The sequence below is a fragment of the Ochotona princeps genome, chromosome 7, assembly GCF_030435755.1.
Source record: "Ochotona princeps isolate mOchPri1 chromosome 7, mOchPri1.hap1, whole genome shotgun sequence".
NCBI classification, from domain to species: Eukaryota; Metazoa; Chordata; class Mammalia; order Lagomorpha; family Ochotonidae; genus Ochotona; species Ochotona princeps.
Genome location: NC_080838.1, coordinates 12,798,747 through 12,814,602, shown reverse-complemented (window position 1 = coordinate 12,814,602; position 15,856 = coordinate 12,798,747). Strand labels below are relative to the sequence as shown.

At 42.3% G+C, this 15,856-nt stretch overlaps 1 protein-coding gene across 1 annotated transcript in view; it reads left to right on the top strand.

The window, feature by feature from the left end:
* Window positions 1-9,444: 9,444 nt before the first annotated feature.
* SMAD1 (SMAD family member 1) overlaps window positions 9,445-15,856 on the top strand; it is a 47,030-nt gene continuing 40,618 nt past the window's right edge. The window contains exon 1 of the mRNA XM_004588134.3: window positions 9,445-10,018. Within this exon, the coding sequence (XP_004588191.1) occupies window positions 9,619-10,018 (400 nt within the window). The 5' untranslated portion in view covers window positions 9,445-9,618. The remainder of the gene's footprint in view (window positions 10,019-15,856) is intronic.

Sequence of the window (15,856 nt, the reverse complement as noted above, 5' to 3'; positions counted from 1 at the left end):
TAAAATCCTTACCATATGCCAAGGATCAGGTTGAAGCTTCACGGTGAATCTGTTTTGGGAACTCAAGTCTTTTGTTTTTCTGTGTATTTCAAGAGCATTCCATTTATTTAAGAAGAAACTAGTGAAATAAATCCAGAACTATGTACACATTTGTACACACATTGTATGCGCACATATTATTTGGAGACACCCCTTCCACACAGAAAAAAAATGGGTCAAACAAATGTTGTACAAACTTGTTCTTTTCTTCTTGAATAGCTTGTCCAGATTTTAAACCATTTCAAAATGGAGTTAATCAATATCCAGTGCTTTTCATTCCTTAATTCCTTTGATCTTCATACCGTGATTTTTAATCATTAATTGTTTTAAAGACTTATTTATTTTTACTGGAAAGTCAGATATACAGAGAGTAGAGACAGAGGAAGATCTTCCTCCCATTAATTCACTCCCCAGGCGGCTGCAATGGTCAGAGCTGAGCCAATCCAAAGACACAAGCTTCTTCCAGGTCCCCCACGAGGGTGCAGGGTACCAAAGACTTTGGACCATCCTCAACTGCTTTCCTAGGTCACAGGCAGGGAGTTGGATGGGAAGGAGGGCCACTGGGACTAGAACTGGCAACAGTATGGGATCCCGGTGTGCGCAAGGTGAGGATTTCAGCCGCCAACTATCATGCTGGGTCTTTTAATCATTAATTAAGATAGAGTCAAGAACCAAGGAACAGAAAGTAGAGGGGAAATTAATTGCTTCATTGACAATAGACCGTTTATTTTCTGTCAGTTGCTGTTCTTTAGGTAATGTGAGTCTGATTTTCTTTTACCCCAGTCTCTTTTTTGAATCTATTGTTCTGTGCTTATCTTATGTAAAACTTTAATTATTCCATCACTATTTGATGGGATTATTTGGTTGAGTTCACTGGATTTCATGCTAGTGTGAGAACTGCACAACAGTCTGGTCTGAAGGTGGTATTCGGGGCTGGGTTGTGTTTGTCTCTCTGAAGACCTTGGCTTCTGTCGTTTGGCAGCTGTCTCGGCCCCACTCACTGCATTTCAGATGCATGTTAGAGCTCTTCTGCAGCTTTCTGTGAGGTTCCAGGGTCTCAGGCATTGAACAGCAGGGAGTGAATTTTGTTGACGCTTACCCATTTAGATGAACTGGATGAGCCAAGATAAAGAAGCCACCTGTTATTGTGCATTTGGCTAGTTTGATTTTCTTCATATCTACAGATTATACAGGCGTTAAGAATGTTCTAAACATTTTTCTCCCATCTTTTAGTATTAAGAAATACACGTAAGTTGTAGAATGCTTAGTCGTGTCAGGAGGACTTAGAGGCAGTTTCCTTATATGGCTTCAGGCTGTACTGATAGAAATTTTTCAGTGAATAAGGAGAAGAAAATCTGAATTCAAAACACTATTTTTAAGCTGCTTTTTTTTATTATTCTTATTTCCCAAACCAGATCTCACCATAAATTCAGTCTGACTTCTAAGTAGGCTGTATATGCAGCTTGAGCTCATTAATTGATTTGTGTTTGGGGCGTGATAATTAGAAAATATTTGTCTAAAAAGACTTTTGAAAAATTTCAAAGCTGTAGTTTTTCATTAAAAAATATTTTAAACATTTGGAAATTTAGAAGAGAGATTATTGATCTTCCAAAAACATTCATTGATAATATTTTGAGGTATTTGCATAGCTGTTCATGCTGTGTATGCCATTTTTATGTTCTGTTTAAGGCTTTTCAAGTTATTATGTAGTTTTCATTATTTCAATATATTGTCTAGCATTTATGAACATGAATTTTAAAAATCACAATCTATTGAGTGAATATAGACAGTTTAATTATTTTTAATTTTCTTATACATAATGATCTGATAAAAAATCTTGTGAAAATTTTTTTCTTTTTCACTATGAGAATATTGGCTTGGAGTAATTTCTAATGGTGAAGTTTTTAGGACAAAGATTTTAAAATGTACTTTAAGACTGTTGGGAGGTTTTGCTGCATTTCTATTTTATTTTGTTTTTTACTTTTTAAACTAGACACATGCTTTTTCTTTCTCATCAGTGTGAACTGTTTGTATTTGAGCCAGAGGGAAGGAAATCTCTGTTTGCTGACTCATGTTTTTATTTTGCACTTTTAACTGATAAGGCCATTTAGCTTTTGACATAAACTACGACGGGAAGTACAAAAAGGGGCAGAAAAAAGTTATCCTGCCAAGGCGTAGTAGTATGGACTCCCTTGGGTTCCTTATGTGAGGTGGGTTACTTGTTTGACTTTTAAAAGCTGCTTGATTCGAATGGGGCAAAAATGAGTCACCAGCTTGTGTTTGTTTTGTCTTCGTGCCTATGTAAAGAAAGGTCTGTAATTTTTTTTTTTTACTTCAGCTTTTATGAGTGGCATCCATCCAGCTGGCCCCTGCAGTTTCAGGAGGTGGTAGGGTATTATTATTATTATCATTATCATTATTATTATTTTCTTTTGTTCCCTGTATGGAGAGGTGTCCTGTGCAGAGTGCACTGCCTTAGCTGTCTTTCTTTCTTATTTTTTAAAAAAGATTTATTTATTTTTATTGCGAAAGCAGATATACAGAGAGGAGGAGAGACAGAGAGGAAGATCTTCCGTCCGATGGTTCACTCTCCAAGTAACTGCCTTGGCTGGTGCTGTGCTGATCCGGAGCCAGGAACTTCCTCCAGGTCTCCCACACGGGTGCAGGGTCCCAAGGCTTTGGGCCGTCCTTGACTGCTTTTCCAGGCCACAAGCAGGGAGCTGGATGGGAAGTGGAGCTGCCGGGATTAGAACCGCTGCCCATATGGGATCCTGGCATGTTCAAGGCGAGGACTTTAACCGCTAGGCTTCCATGCCAGGCCCCTTTAGCTGCCTTTCTAAAAACCAAGCTCTAATCCCATTGATACCATGACTTAAAACCTCCTACTGACCCACAGGATAAGCTGCACCATAGACTCTCGCTGTCTTTCCCCTGCCTTCTTATCAGTCTTGTGTCATTGCCAGCCAGATTTAAACCCTACATCTCCATCAAATGTCTGTTAAGAACCTGAAATCTAGGGGAAAAAAAAATGGTTTATGAAATCAGGCCCTAGAATCCAGCAGAATGGGTTCAAATCCTGGTCCTGTCACCTCATAGCTGTGTACGTGACTGGCCAAGATAGTTCGCTTTTGTATACGTAATTTGGCTTGCCTGTAAAATGAGGGAAATGGTGGTGCTGACTTCAGAGTTTGTTGACAGTTAACGGTTGTAAAGTGCCTAAAGCAGGGTCTGGCATGTAGGAGCACTCCATTGTTTTGCACAATTCTACTCATCCTTGAAGGCTGCCTGATATTTCCTCTTGGAAAAAACTTCCTGAAGCCCCTGAAATTAATTGTTCTTTTATACACTTTATTATTGTTTGTCTTCATCTGTTTGGGCTGTTGTCACAAAGCATCTTTGACAGGTGGGTTAGAAACAACAGGGATTTGTTTTTCACAGTTCTCGTGCCTGGAAAGTCCAGGTTCAGGGTTCTGGCAGGTCAAGTGTCTGGTGAAGGGTTACTAGCACCACTCACTATGCTCTCCTGAGTTGGAAAGGACCAGGCATTTCTCAACGGTCTTTTGTTTGGCATTAATCCTGTTCTTAAGGGCTCTACCCAGTCACCTCCCAAAGACCTGCTCCTCCAACACCATCACTTTGGGAGTTCAGCACATGAATTCTGTGATGATCTCAGCATTCAGGCCATGGCCTTGTTTATACTTGCTGCTTTGTAGCATTTATCACACTGTGTTCTAGTTATCTGATATTGGGCAGATACACAGGCTTTCTGTGCCAGTGCCCGTGGGCCAGCCTTGGCGCAACCGCACCATTCCTTCCAGCTGAGGCCCCCGGAAAGCATCTCAGCTCAGTCTCCCAGGGTCAGCATGCAGGTTAGCTCTTTGTTCTGTGGTGTTGATCACTTACATACCAGCTCTGCCCCAGAACTCTGAGTTCCTTCATGATGTTAGCCATTCTGTCCTCTGTGTACTCTGTGTCCAGCATAGTGCCAGTGACTAGCCAGCACCCAGTTAACTGTGTTGGAGTCAGGTCAGTTGAAATAGGTGAAGCTCTAAAATGGTATTTCTTACACACTGTCTCATTTCCATGGGGTAGCAAATCCCCATCAGGGTTTGGGATAACTGAGGTGTGATCTCTTCCTCTCCACTTGAAAACTATTTGTTAGGATATTAAAAAGCTGTTCTCAGAGTAGAAGAAAAGGGCATATAGGATAAGAAGAAATAAAATCCCTCTACAAATTATATTTAGAGGACTGTGGAGAAGCTGTTTTCCCCGTGTGTGTGTGTGTATATATCTATGAAAAAAACTAACCTTCATTAAAAAAAATTGTCTTCTTGTAGGTACATGTGGACCAAGTATGACTTTTGATAATATGTTTTTAAAAATATCTAACTTTTGGTGAAAAAATTTTTAAGATTTATTTATTTTTGTTGGAAAGGCAGATCAGATTTACAAAGAGAAGGAAAGACAGAAAGATATTCTATTCGTTGGCTCACTCCCCAACAGCCAGAGCTGAGCTGATCTGAAGCTAGGAGCCAGGAGTTTCCTCCAGGTCCCCCACGTAAGTACAGAGTCCCCAGGCTTTGGGCCATCCTCCACCATGTTCCCAGGCCACAGTCAAGTAGCTGGATGGGAAGTGGAGCAGTTGTAACACTGACACCCACATGGGCGAGGATTTAGCCATTGAGCCAACGTGCTGGGCCCTGAGTGAAATTCTTTATTCAAAACAACAACAGTTACAAACACTGTCACAGCTACTATTATGTCCTGTTGGAGAAAGTTCAGGTCTGCACATGACCCTCTGAGTTCTTCAGGGAAAATCAGTCATCAAACAGAATTTACTGCATGTCCATGCACCATGCTTGACTCCAAAGATAGGCCAATAATAGGATAGAATTCCTCAGCCATATTCCTGTGGTGAGAATGCAGATGTGTAGGTACTTTCTTTCTTTTATGTGAGGAATATGTACAAATTTGTTCAGCTCCTTCCCTTTTTGATAAAAATGTCTTTTCTCTTGAAAGATAGAATAGACCATTCACCTGATGGTTCACTTCCCATGGGCCACAATGGCCGGGGCTGGACTATGGACCAGGTTGAGACCAGGAGCCTGGCACTGCACCCTCATCTCCCATGTGAATGCAGGAACCCAGGACCCTGGGCCATCTTCTGTGCTTTCCCAGTGGCAGTGCCTGGGAGCTGGATCAGAGGTGGAGCAGCTGAGATGGTCCTGTATGAAATTCCAGCATTGCAGACTACATCTTTTTTTTTTTTTAAGATTTATTTATTTTGATTGGAAAGGCGGATATACAGAGAGGAGGAGAGACAGAGAGGAAGATCTTCCATCTGCTGATTTACTCCCCAAGCAGCTGCAACGGCTAGAGCTGAGCCAATCTGAAGACAGGAGCCTTTTCTGGGTCTCCCACATGGGTTCAGGGTCCCAAGGCTTTGGGCTGTCCTCAACTGCTTTCCCACGGCACAGGCAGGGAGCTGGATGGGAAGTGGGGCTGCCAGGATTAGAACCGGCGCCCATATGGGATCCTGGCGTGTGCAAGGCGAGGAGCTGAACTACTACGCCATCACGCCGGGCCCTGCAGACTACATCTTATCATGCTGTGCCACCAAACCAGCTCCTGTTTTTATGACTGTAGATTTCCCTCTCTAACTGTGGCTGGGACCATCTGTCATGGTTTTTGTTATGTAATGTGTTTGTAACAATTTAGTTAATGATTTGTTTTGACTAATTACTTTGATACATAGATTATTTAAAGTGTTCTTTTCAATAGCAATATTTTCATTGATTTTTTTTAATCATGCCAAGATCATAGGATTGTATTCTCTGTGATTTTACTTCTTGGATGCGTGTTGAGATTTGGTTTATGGTTTATGATGTGGCCAGTTTGGGTAAATAGTACATTTACATTTGAACTATTATGTGTTTTGCAGTTGTTTGGTGTGGTGCCATGCACATGAATTGAGTCAAGTTTTTAAACATGTTACTCATCTACTTCTTTGAGTTCTATTTGTTTTCTTATTGTATTAATATCCTAATAGTGTGTGGATTTGTCTGTCCATTTTACTCTGTCAATCCTTATTTTAGTTAATTTGAGACTACTATTAGTTAAAAATTGGGGGATTGTGATGTTTACATGGTGGGTCAGCACTTTTTATCTGTTGCTGGTTTCAGAATACTGCTCTGTCACAATCCTCCCTCATCTAGGGGCCCTCTTACGTGATGGTAGACATTCTTACCGCGTGCGTATGCCTCTGCAGCTCTCTTATTTTTCACCTTTTTCCTCTGTTAATTTGAACATGAGCATTTCATCCTGATCTTTCAGTTTGCTAATCTTTTATTCCGCTCAAGGCTTTTAATCTCATTACTTTTGTGGGTACCTATTCTCCGTTAAAATCCTTAATTTTCTGTTTCCTGAATACCTGAATCAGTGATCGTTAATATTTTGGTCTGAATATGGTAACTGCAGTGTCTGGATGAACCCTTAGGTCTGTTTCTGTTCATTTGTTTTGCTTGTTTGGTTGCGTCTTTGATGTGCTTGGTAATCTCTGGCTCACTGCTTGCGCTGTGAATAGACAGCAGAGGAGGCTCAGGCTGCCGCTGTCCTCCGCTGAGGAAGCTGTGCCTCGCCTTGGTCCGTGGAAGGAGTGAGCTGATTCTGGGCCTCATTTCATGTCAGGACACACCCGGCAGGACTCAGCCAAAAGGGCCAGTGTGTTTGCCTGGCCTCCCCTTTCTCTGCAGGCTCTCAGCTCTGCTTTTGGTTTGCTTGTTTGTTTGCTTTTGTTTTGTTTTTGTTTGTTTCCTCAGCACCATGAGACTACTGAAAGGTGTTCTCAGTTTTTTCACCCTTTTGCTGCTTATCACATAGGTGTTGGCAAATACCTAGAGATAAAAACAGTGAAGAATGTTTATCTCACTTCCCAGCTTTTCTGTCCCTGCAGGATCGTGGCCCCGCCAAGTCTTGAGTAACTTGGTTATTTGCTCTTTGATGTCTTTAGGAAGCTGGACTTTGTTTCTGAAGAGGCTGATCTAATACCTGTTACTCCATCAGCCACAGTGTGTACAAAGCCGGCCTTTTTACCATTTATCACCTTTTGTCTGTTCCTCTGGCAGAGTAGATGGGAAGTTTCAGTGAGACAACTTGACCGAAGAAGTGGTACAGCGTGAATTCTTGTGTTTCACTTCTTTCTTGTCAATCAAAAGCAAAATTCTTTTTATTTTTATTTGAAAGAGAAAGAGAAGGAGGGAGGGAAGCAGGGATAGATATCTTTCACTTATTGGTTTACTCCCCAAATACCTACAACAGCGGGACCTGGGCTGGGCCAGTGCTGGGAGACTCCAAGTCTGTGCAGGTTTCCCACATGGGTGGCTGAGTCTCAGGTAGTTGAGCTAACGTTTGCTGCTTCCCATGGTGCACATTAGCAGGGAGGAGGATGAGAAGTGGAGTAAGATGACATTTGAATTAGACATTCTGGAGTGGGATTTAAGTGTCTCAAGTGACAGCTTAACTTGTTACACAGCAACACCTGTTTTTAAAAAACATTTTTAGGGCCCGGCGTGATGGCGTAGTGGTTAAGCTCCTCGCCTTGCACACGCCAGGATCCCATATGGGTGCCGATTCTAATCCTGGCAGCCCCACTTCCCATCCAGCTCCCTGCCTGTGCCGTGGGAAAGCAGTCAAGGACGGCCCAAAGCCTTGGGACGCTGAACCCACGTGGGAGACCCAGAAGAGGCTCCTGTCTTCAGATTGGCTCAGCTCCAGCCGCTGCAGCTGCTTAGGGAGTGAATCATTGGACAGAAGATCTTCCTCTCTGTCTCTCCTCCTCTATGTATATCTGCTTTTGCAATAACAATAAATGAATCTTAAAAAAAAAGAAACATTTTTAAAAGGTCAGGAAATTCTGCTGCTTTACTTGCTCTGTTATCCAAGGTCATAGACTTTAGTGAATAAATGTTCTAAAAATGTTGTATTTACATTGTAGAAATATATTTGCCTTTTCACTTAGCCTATGCAGTATTTGAGTAGCACCATGAAACAGATGTTAAGGAACTGGCATTGGGCATAGTGGATAAAGCCACCACTTGGAATGCCAGCATTCCATTCGAGTGCTGGTTCCTGTCCCAGCTGCTCTACTTCTAATCTTGCTCCCAGCTCATGGCCTGTTAAAAGCAAAGGAACATGGTCCAAGTGCTTAGGACCCTGATATACACTTGGAAGTCCTAGAAGAAGCTCCTGGCTCCCAAACCGGGCCTGGTTCAGCCCGGACAGTTGCAGCCATCTGGTCAACCAACTGTTAGATCTGTGTCTCGTCTCTTTCTTTCTCTCTATTCCTCTCTGTCTCTCTTGCTGTCCCTGTCTTGCTCTCTTCATGACTCTTACAAATCTTTGTTAGATGTTAGGACTGATGCTATTAACTGTTGCTTTCAATTTTGCTAGTGGAGGTGTGTTTTACCTTTATTTTTAGAGGTCATGCATGAATCTGAGTAATACTGGTGTGTCTGTTGAGAACTTGGAGTTCTTTGTGCTAAGATGTCCATTGGCATCTCTTGCGAATGAGTGTGTTTAAACTGTGTCTCAGTTTAGTCATCTGAGAAATGGCAATGATTGGTTTTACGTAGATGATAAAAGACTGTGAAAAGGAATAACTGCTGTGTATTAGTCTGCTGTGGCTCGTGATTAGTGTGTTGTGGTCATAATGAAATATCATAGAGCAGGTAAATCAAGACACTTATTTCTCACAGTTCTATAGCCTGGAAAATCCAAGATCAAGGTTCTGGACAATTGGGTTGTGGATGCAGGCTGTTCCTGATTGCCTTCCTGTTGTGCCTTCATGGCCTTTCCTCAGTTGACGTGCATGGGCGCAGTGAAGTGGGGCGAGGGGTAGATCATGCTTTCTCCTCTAGGACCACTCGTCCCATAGGGTTCTGCATCCCATTGGTCCCCATCGTCCCATAGGGCCCCACTGTCCCATTGGGCCCCACCATCCCATAGGGCCCCAATGTCGCATTGGGCCGCACCATCTCATTGGGCCTCACTGTCCCATAGGGCCCCACCGTCCCATTTGGCCCCACTGTCTTGACCTCAGTTAAACTTAGTTACTGCCTTAGGCTCCATCTCCAAACACAACTACATTTGTGGTTGGGGTTTCAGCCTATGCTTGGGGTGGGACTGGGGGGTCAGTGCAGTCCCTAGCATGCTATGGTATGGACGCCCCTGAACAAGGGGTTGTATTTCAACAAACCTGTGGTAGTCAGAACTCTGGGTGGAAACCATTGTAATTCATGGACTGTGTGTCAGAGTAGTCAGAGTACTTAAAGTGGGACACCCCCTTAGCGTGTCTAATCAGTTGTGGTAGAGGTGAAGTTATAGACATTTTTCTGTTTCTTGCCCTTTAGGTGCTGCTTTGCCATTGGTTTTTGGAACCTTGGGAATGGTAATTGCTGCTTGTCTAGCTTTGCAGCTCAGAAACTGAAGAAAAGCCTATGTCAATAGGCTGACCCTACTGCTGCCAGCCCTCAGGGTGCACGGACTTCTTTCCTCCCCCTCCCCCGAGCCGCTACGGTCACCATGAATGTGACAAGTTTGTTCTCCTTCACGAGCCCAGCTGTGAAGAGACTTCTTGGTTGGAAACAGGGTGATGAAGAGGAGAAATGGGCTGAGAAAGCTGTCGATGCTTTGGTGAAAAAACTGAAGAAAAAGAAAGGTGCCATGGAGGAGCTGGAGAAGGCCTTGAGCTGCCCGGGGCAGCCGAGTAACTGTGTCACCATTCCCCGTTCTCTGGATGGCAGACTGCAGGTCTCCCACCGGAAGGGACTGCCCCACGTTATCTACTGCCGCGTGTGGCGCTGGCCCGACCTGCAGAGCCACCATGAACTGAAACCACTGGAATGCTGCGAGTTTCCTTTTGGTTCCAAGCAAAAGGAGGTCTGCATCAACCCCTACCACTACAAGCGAGTAGAGAGCCCCGGTAAGTGTGGCCTTTTGTGTGCCGTGGGGACCCTGCCGCCCATCTGTGTGTGGTTAAGAACACCACGGTAACTCCTCCCTTGGTTTTTCCATTGTAGTTTTCAAGTATTTGGACAGTGTGTGTGTGTGTGTGTGTATGTGTGTGTAGAGAGAGAGAGAGAGAGAGAATGAGAGAATGTTTTCTACTTTTTAATAACTTTAATTGTATTTTCTCAGGAACAGACCATGAAACTTGTGATTACAATACTGATACTCTAATTTTTAAAATAGATTGTTTTGCTTCTGTTTTTATTTATATTTCATATTGTCTGCATTTCTGTAGGCAAATTTAGCTATGAAATGTGTTAAGAAAATTAAGAAGGAAGCCCAGTGTTATTTCCTTCTGGGTATGGGAGGGAGGTACATCTTGGGGGCAGTCGCCAGTGACTGTGTCACTTGGTACTGAAGTACTATTTTAGGGGTGGATGTGATGGCACAGAAGGCTCAGCCTGAATCCCATATGGGAGTGCTGCTTCAAGTTGTGGCACCTCTGCTTTTGGTCCAGCTTCGTACTAATGCATTCTGGGAGGCAGTAAGTGATACATCATGGCCCTGAGCCCCTGTCGCCCATATGGGAGATCTAAGTGGAGTTCCAGCGTCCTGGCTTTGGTCTGGGCCCACCCTGCTACCGCAGGCATTTGGATGGGAGATCTCTGTTCCTCTTCCTTTGTTCTCCCTTTCAAGTAGATAAGAATAAATAGATTTTAAAGGGAACTGTACTTTTTAATCATCTGTGGTGGGATTCTTCTGTATTCCCTGTGGAAGCTAGGAAGAGATTCTGTTCTGTCGTGGAATCATTTGATATTTGTACTCTGTAAGACAGTCCCGGTTTTTGTCTGTTTGACCTTTTTGCAAGGACAAGGTATACAGTTGGTCTTTTGTGGCCGTAGGGCCTGCATCCATGAATTCAGCCAATTTGTTGAACATGTATTAATTTTTCCCTGTTACTCCCTTAGCAGCGTAGTATAACAACTATTTACATAGCATTTACATTGTGTTAGGTATTCTGAGTAACTATAGGATGATGGAAAGTATGCCGGAGGATGCATTTAGCTTATTCGCGGAAACTGTGCCACTTTCTAGAAAGAACTTGAGCATGCGCAGATGCAGTATTGTTAGAGGCTGCTGGAGCTCATCTTCTAAACACCAATGCCTGTTTTGAAATTTGTGTGGGTTTGCCCTCCGCATTCTAGACAGTTGGAGCAATCGAAAAATGATTAGGTATTCAGTCATTTAATATCTTACTGTCAGATTGGGACCCGTTTTGTATTACAAAGAATCCTGAATGTGGCTGTGTTTAAAGTCACATGGCTTCCTAATGAAAAAACCCTGATCTGGGGTCATCCTCACATGTCTTTAACAGTTACTTCAGGTGTTGCTGATAGTGGTATTAGGTTGACCTAGATCATGTGATATTGCTGTGGCTTTCACAGAGAAGGCATTCTATGTTTTTCTGCAGTATGTGAGAGATAGCAAAAATAAATTTAAAGATTAAGGAATAATGTAACTAACATCTTTTTATCTCTCACCCAGCTGAGGACAAGCAAGCAGATGGCTAAACAGAGCTACCTGTCACTGCCACTCTGAACTTATTTTCCTTCAGTAACTGAACTTCTGAATTTGATGTTTGTCTTTTTCATGCAGTGTTTTTATGTTATTTGTGTGTGAGTTTATGTAATATTATTTTGTTTATTTCAAAGTATTACAAGTTTTCCTTGTAGAACTTGTTATATTCATCCAACATTATGAGGTTTCAATTTTTTTTTCACTTTTTAATTTTTTTGTGATTTTTAAATTATACTCTTCAGGACTACTTTGTCAAATTCTGTGAAAAACCCTTTGGGAATTTGTTGGGAATTTCATCGATTCCATTTGCAGAAGATTAACCTATTACCCCCTTGAACATAACATTGTTAATAACCTTTAAATTTCCTCGTACAGCTTTTGCACATCTTTTAAAGATTTGCTTCTAGATAACTGGTTTTCAGCATGTCATTTAAAATGACCTTTTACATTTTGTTAGTGTTACTTTTGGGCAAAAGTACAATTACGTTTTTTTCTCCTAACAACAGTGCTAATTCCTTCTCATTCCTTGCAACATAAACATTCTTTACTGCTAATTATGCCAGCTGTGATGTCAATTCTCTTTGAAAAGAAAATGCACATAAAATGTGTAGTCCGCTTTTAGCCAGAAATGGAAATGGAATGAAGCATTTAGGAGAATGATACATAGTGTGGAAATCACTTGCATGTTTATGGAGACATTATTCAGAAGATCCAAGGTAGAGAACCAACCCAAGTGCTCACTGATGGATGAATGGATAGAACTACAAATTCTTAAAAATCGTTCTCATAGACCTACTGAATCTTCCTGGGGTGAAGGCCAGCAATTTAAGAGTCTGTTGCGTATCACAGTTAGAAAGCAAGTCCTGTAGTCAAGGTGCAGTTGCCCTAGATTGAAGAGAGAAGCTGATGACCCAGTCTCTTCAGTTAGTTAGCATTTTGAGTTGTGCCTGTCCAGATGCAGACATGAACTTGACTTGCTCGTTCCAAAATTTTCTTTCTGATGCCCTGAACATGAGCACTCAGATAAATTGTGATTAAGGTGTCTAAGTGGATGGGGAAGCAGGAGAAAGGCCCGATGTTAGCTTTGTAATTGTTTTCTGGTTTATATTCGACTATGTGATCAAAATAAGCCTATGGATTTAAGTAATTGTAGTTTTCCTGTAACATTTTTAAGATTTGTTTTACTTTTATTGGAAAGGCAAATCCACAGAGAGACAGAAAAAGATCTTCTGTCCACTGGTTCACTCCCCAAGTGGCCACAGTGGCTAGAGTTGAGATGATCTGAAGCCAGGAGCCAGGAGTTTCTTCCAGGTCTCCCATGCAGGTGCAGGGTCCAAGACTTTGCGTCATCCTCTTCTGCTTTCCCAGGCCACAGGCAGGGAGTTGTATAAGAAGTGGAACAGATGGAACACAAACCGGTGCCCATTTGGGATCCTGGTGCATGCAAGGCGAGGATTTAGCCACTAGTATAGTATAGTATAGTATTGGGCCCTACTATAACTTTAAATAGAATAATGTAAAAAGTGAGGGGAAATGGAAACTACAGAAGCATGTTATTGCAGCTTTACTAGGTAACAGTGGGCAGTGGCAATGATGTGGCCAGAGGAAGAAGGAACTTTTGTTGTTGGAAGTTGCCGCTTTGACCATGCTTGAAACTTGGCATCTTTTGGGAAAGTAGAAAGGTTGGGGATTTCTTTCTTTACCATAGTGTAGACACCCACAAGAAAGAGACAGTTGGTGGAGCTTCTGCAGGCAGTGACTGCTGGTGCTGGAACAAGCGGACCGTTGACTGGGGCTTTCACTGCTCTTCAGGAGCAAGGCTGCTTCTTACTGTGGTTCGGTTCGGTTCAATTCGATCCGATCCGATCCGATCCAAGGAAGTGCTCTGACACTGACTCCAATAGTTGGTCTTTAACTGTATTCTCGAGGCTATTCTATAACTGCCTGCTGCCACCAAAGCCCCACCAAAACCCTTTCATGGAGATTCCCTGCCATTGGCCCTGTTTTGTTTGTTTGTTTTTAGCAAAGTGTTTGAAAATTATCTGCACCCTGATCCTAATCCATTTGAAAACTTGTGTTAAACTGAGCTTGAAATTCTGGGGTTTCACTTTTGGTCTTTAAACACGCTGGAGTTAGCTTCCAGGTGCTTTCATTTTCAGCATAATGACCCTAACTGTACAAAGCTTACCTCACCTAAAATCCTCTTCACCTGCCCACTGAGACGGTTTGTGACTCCATGTAATCCATGGCTTGGCAAACTTTACGTTCAAGAAAAGAATTTACAGAAATGGAGAGCAGTTGTCACCAGGGTTGAAGGGAAGGATGGGGTTGGGCTGTGGGGGAATGATGCAGAAGTCACGAAAGGGTAAAATTAGGGATCCGTGGGTTGATGGAAACTTTTTTTCTGGATGTTGACTGTGCCTCAGTATTCTGATTATGATATAAAGACAAGTTATATTTCTCTATTGCTACAACTATAAGTGAATCTGTAATTATCTCAGTTTTAAAAATGGTGTGTCATCACAATGTAGCTAATTCAGTTCATGGCTCAATCAGATTCTTGATTATCCTGAAAACAGCCATTGTGCTTTGGCATGGAGGAAAGGCACCTTGGGTTATACTTTTCAGTTTTGTCAGGTGGTTTTAAAAGCCTGAGTAGTAGTTGAGATTTAATATTAAGTATCAATTTAATAATAAAATTAGAAATTTACAACAGCTTTACTGTATTGTGAGATCCCAAGTTTGAGCCTAATTAAAATTTGATTTTAAATCTTGCACGGCAGGGATCAAAGTACTGACTTTTCCTTCAGGTTATTCTGGGTAATGATATCTAGGAGTCTGATCATTGATGTTGTATGCCACAAACTGAGATACCGTTACAGGTGTTTTGAATAGTTTGAAATTAATTAGCAACAATGTTAGCTATGAAAACTAAAGTAAAGCAATGCACCGTATGGTCGTGTACATCTAAATTTCTCTACAGGGATTTATAGACTCTCAGGAATTGTGCCCAAGACAACCTGGCACGTCATTTCAGAACTGTGATTAATACAGCTGTGAACAGAGGATGCCGTTGGTCCATCAACCTGAACAGAACCTTGGGAAATCATGGTCACTCAGTTCCATCCCAGGTGACTGCACAGTTCGCAATTTAGGTGTTAGTATATTTTACATACCAGGGATTTAAATGTACTGACAGCTAGAGATGCAATAATGTAGAAAAATACCAATAAAGTAGTAGACCAAGGAAATCAGCACATGTGTTCTGTAGGAGTTACTGTGCCACAGATATGCAGCTGTGTGCAGTGCAAGGTCCCCAGTATCAACTCCAGATTGAACATGCATTTGAAAATTTGCAACTGTACTGAATATAATTTTTTTTTATTGCCTAAAAAAAGTAGCATTGCTGTTTCTCATAGTGTTCATGTTGTATTGGGTGTTAGAAGTAATGTAGAGATGACTTACAATGTGCAGGAGAATACATGTAGTTTGTATGCATCCTCAGGTTTTGGTAATCTGAGTGTGTGTGAGGAGGAGGGATTCTGGAATCAGCCTCTTGTGAGTACTGCAGGGTGAATGAAGAGTTAGTGTATGCTTATAATCCTAGCCAGGGTGCTTCTCTGATTGCCTTGCTGTAGCTGTGGCACAAAGGAGGGAAGCAGTATGGGTTAGGAGGTAAAGAGAACTATTTGTTCTTGAACGCTGGGTGATGGGAAAGAGGCCTTGGGGCTTTCCCTGCATTTATCCTCCATTCTTTCCTTCTCACTTTTCTCTCTGCAGTATTAGCTGAGAAAGTGAAGGCATTTTATGTCAGCCCAATTCATTTCAGATGCTGCTCTCTTCCATTCACGACTATTGTTTCTTAGGCAGGAAGAATGTTGCCCAGCTAGAAGGTATTCGAAACAAAACCCCCAAAACAAGGCTGAAGAAAAACATGAGTTTTGAAAGCAGTGGAAAAGCATTTGCCTTAATAAATGAAAGTGGGGTGTATAGTGATTGCAGCTGTTTGGAGATAGTATTTGAAGTTAGGAGGTAAAACCCGGGTAACACTTCCAAGACTGGCCTTGGGTGATGTTATAGCTGAGACCTTTAGAGGTGTACTTTTTGCCTGATGATTTCCATAGGCAGTGATTTCTAGAAGGTTTGAGGGATGACCGGGGCGGGGGGGGGGGGGGCATGGGGAACTATATGAGATTGGGAGAGAATCACAGGCTACTTGTTCCACATCAGGAGC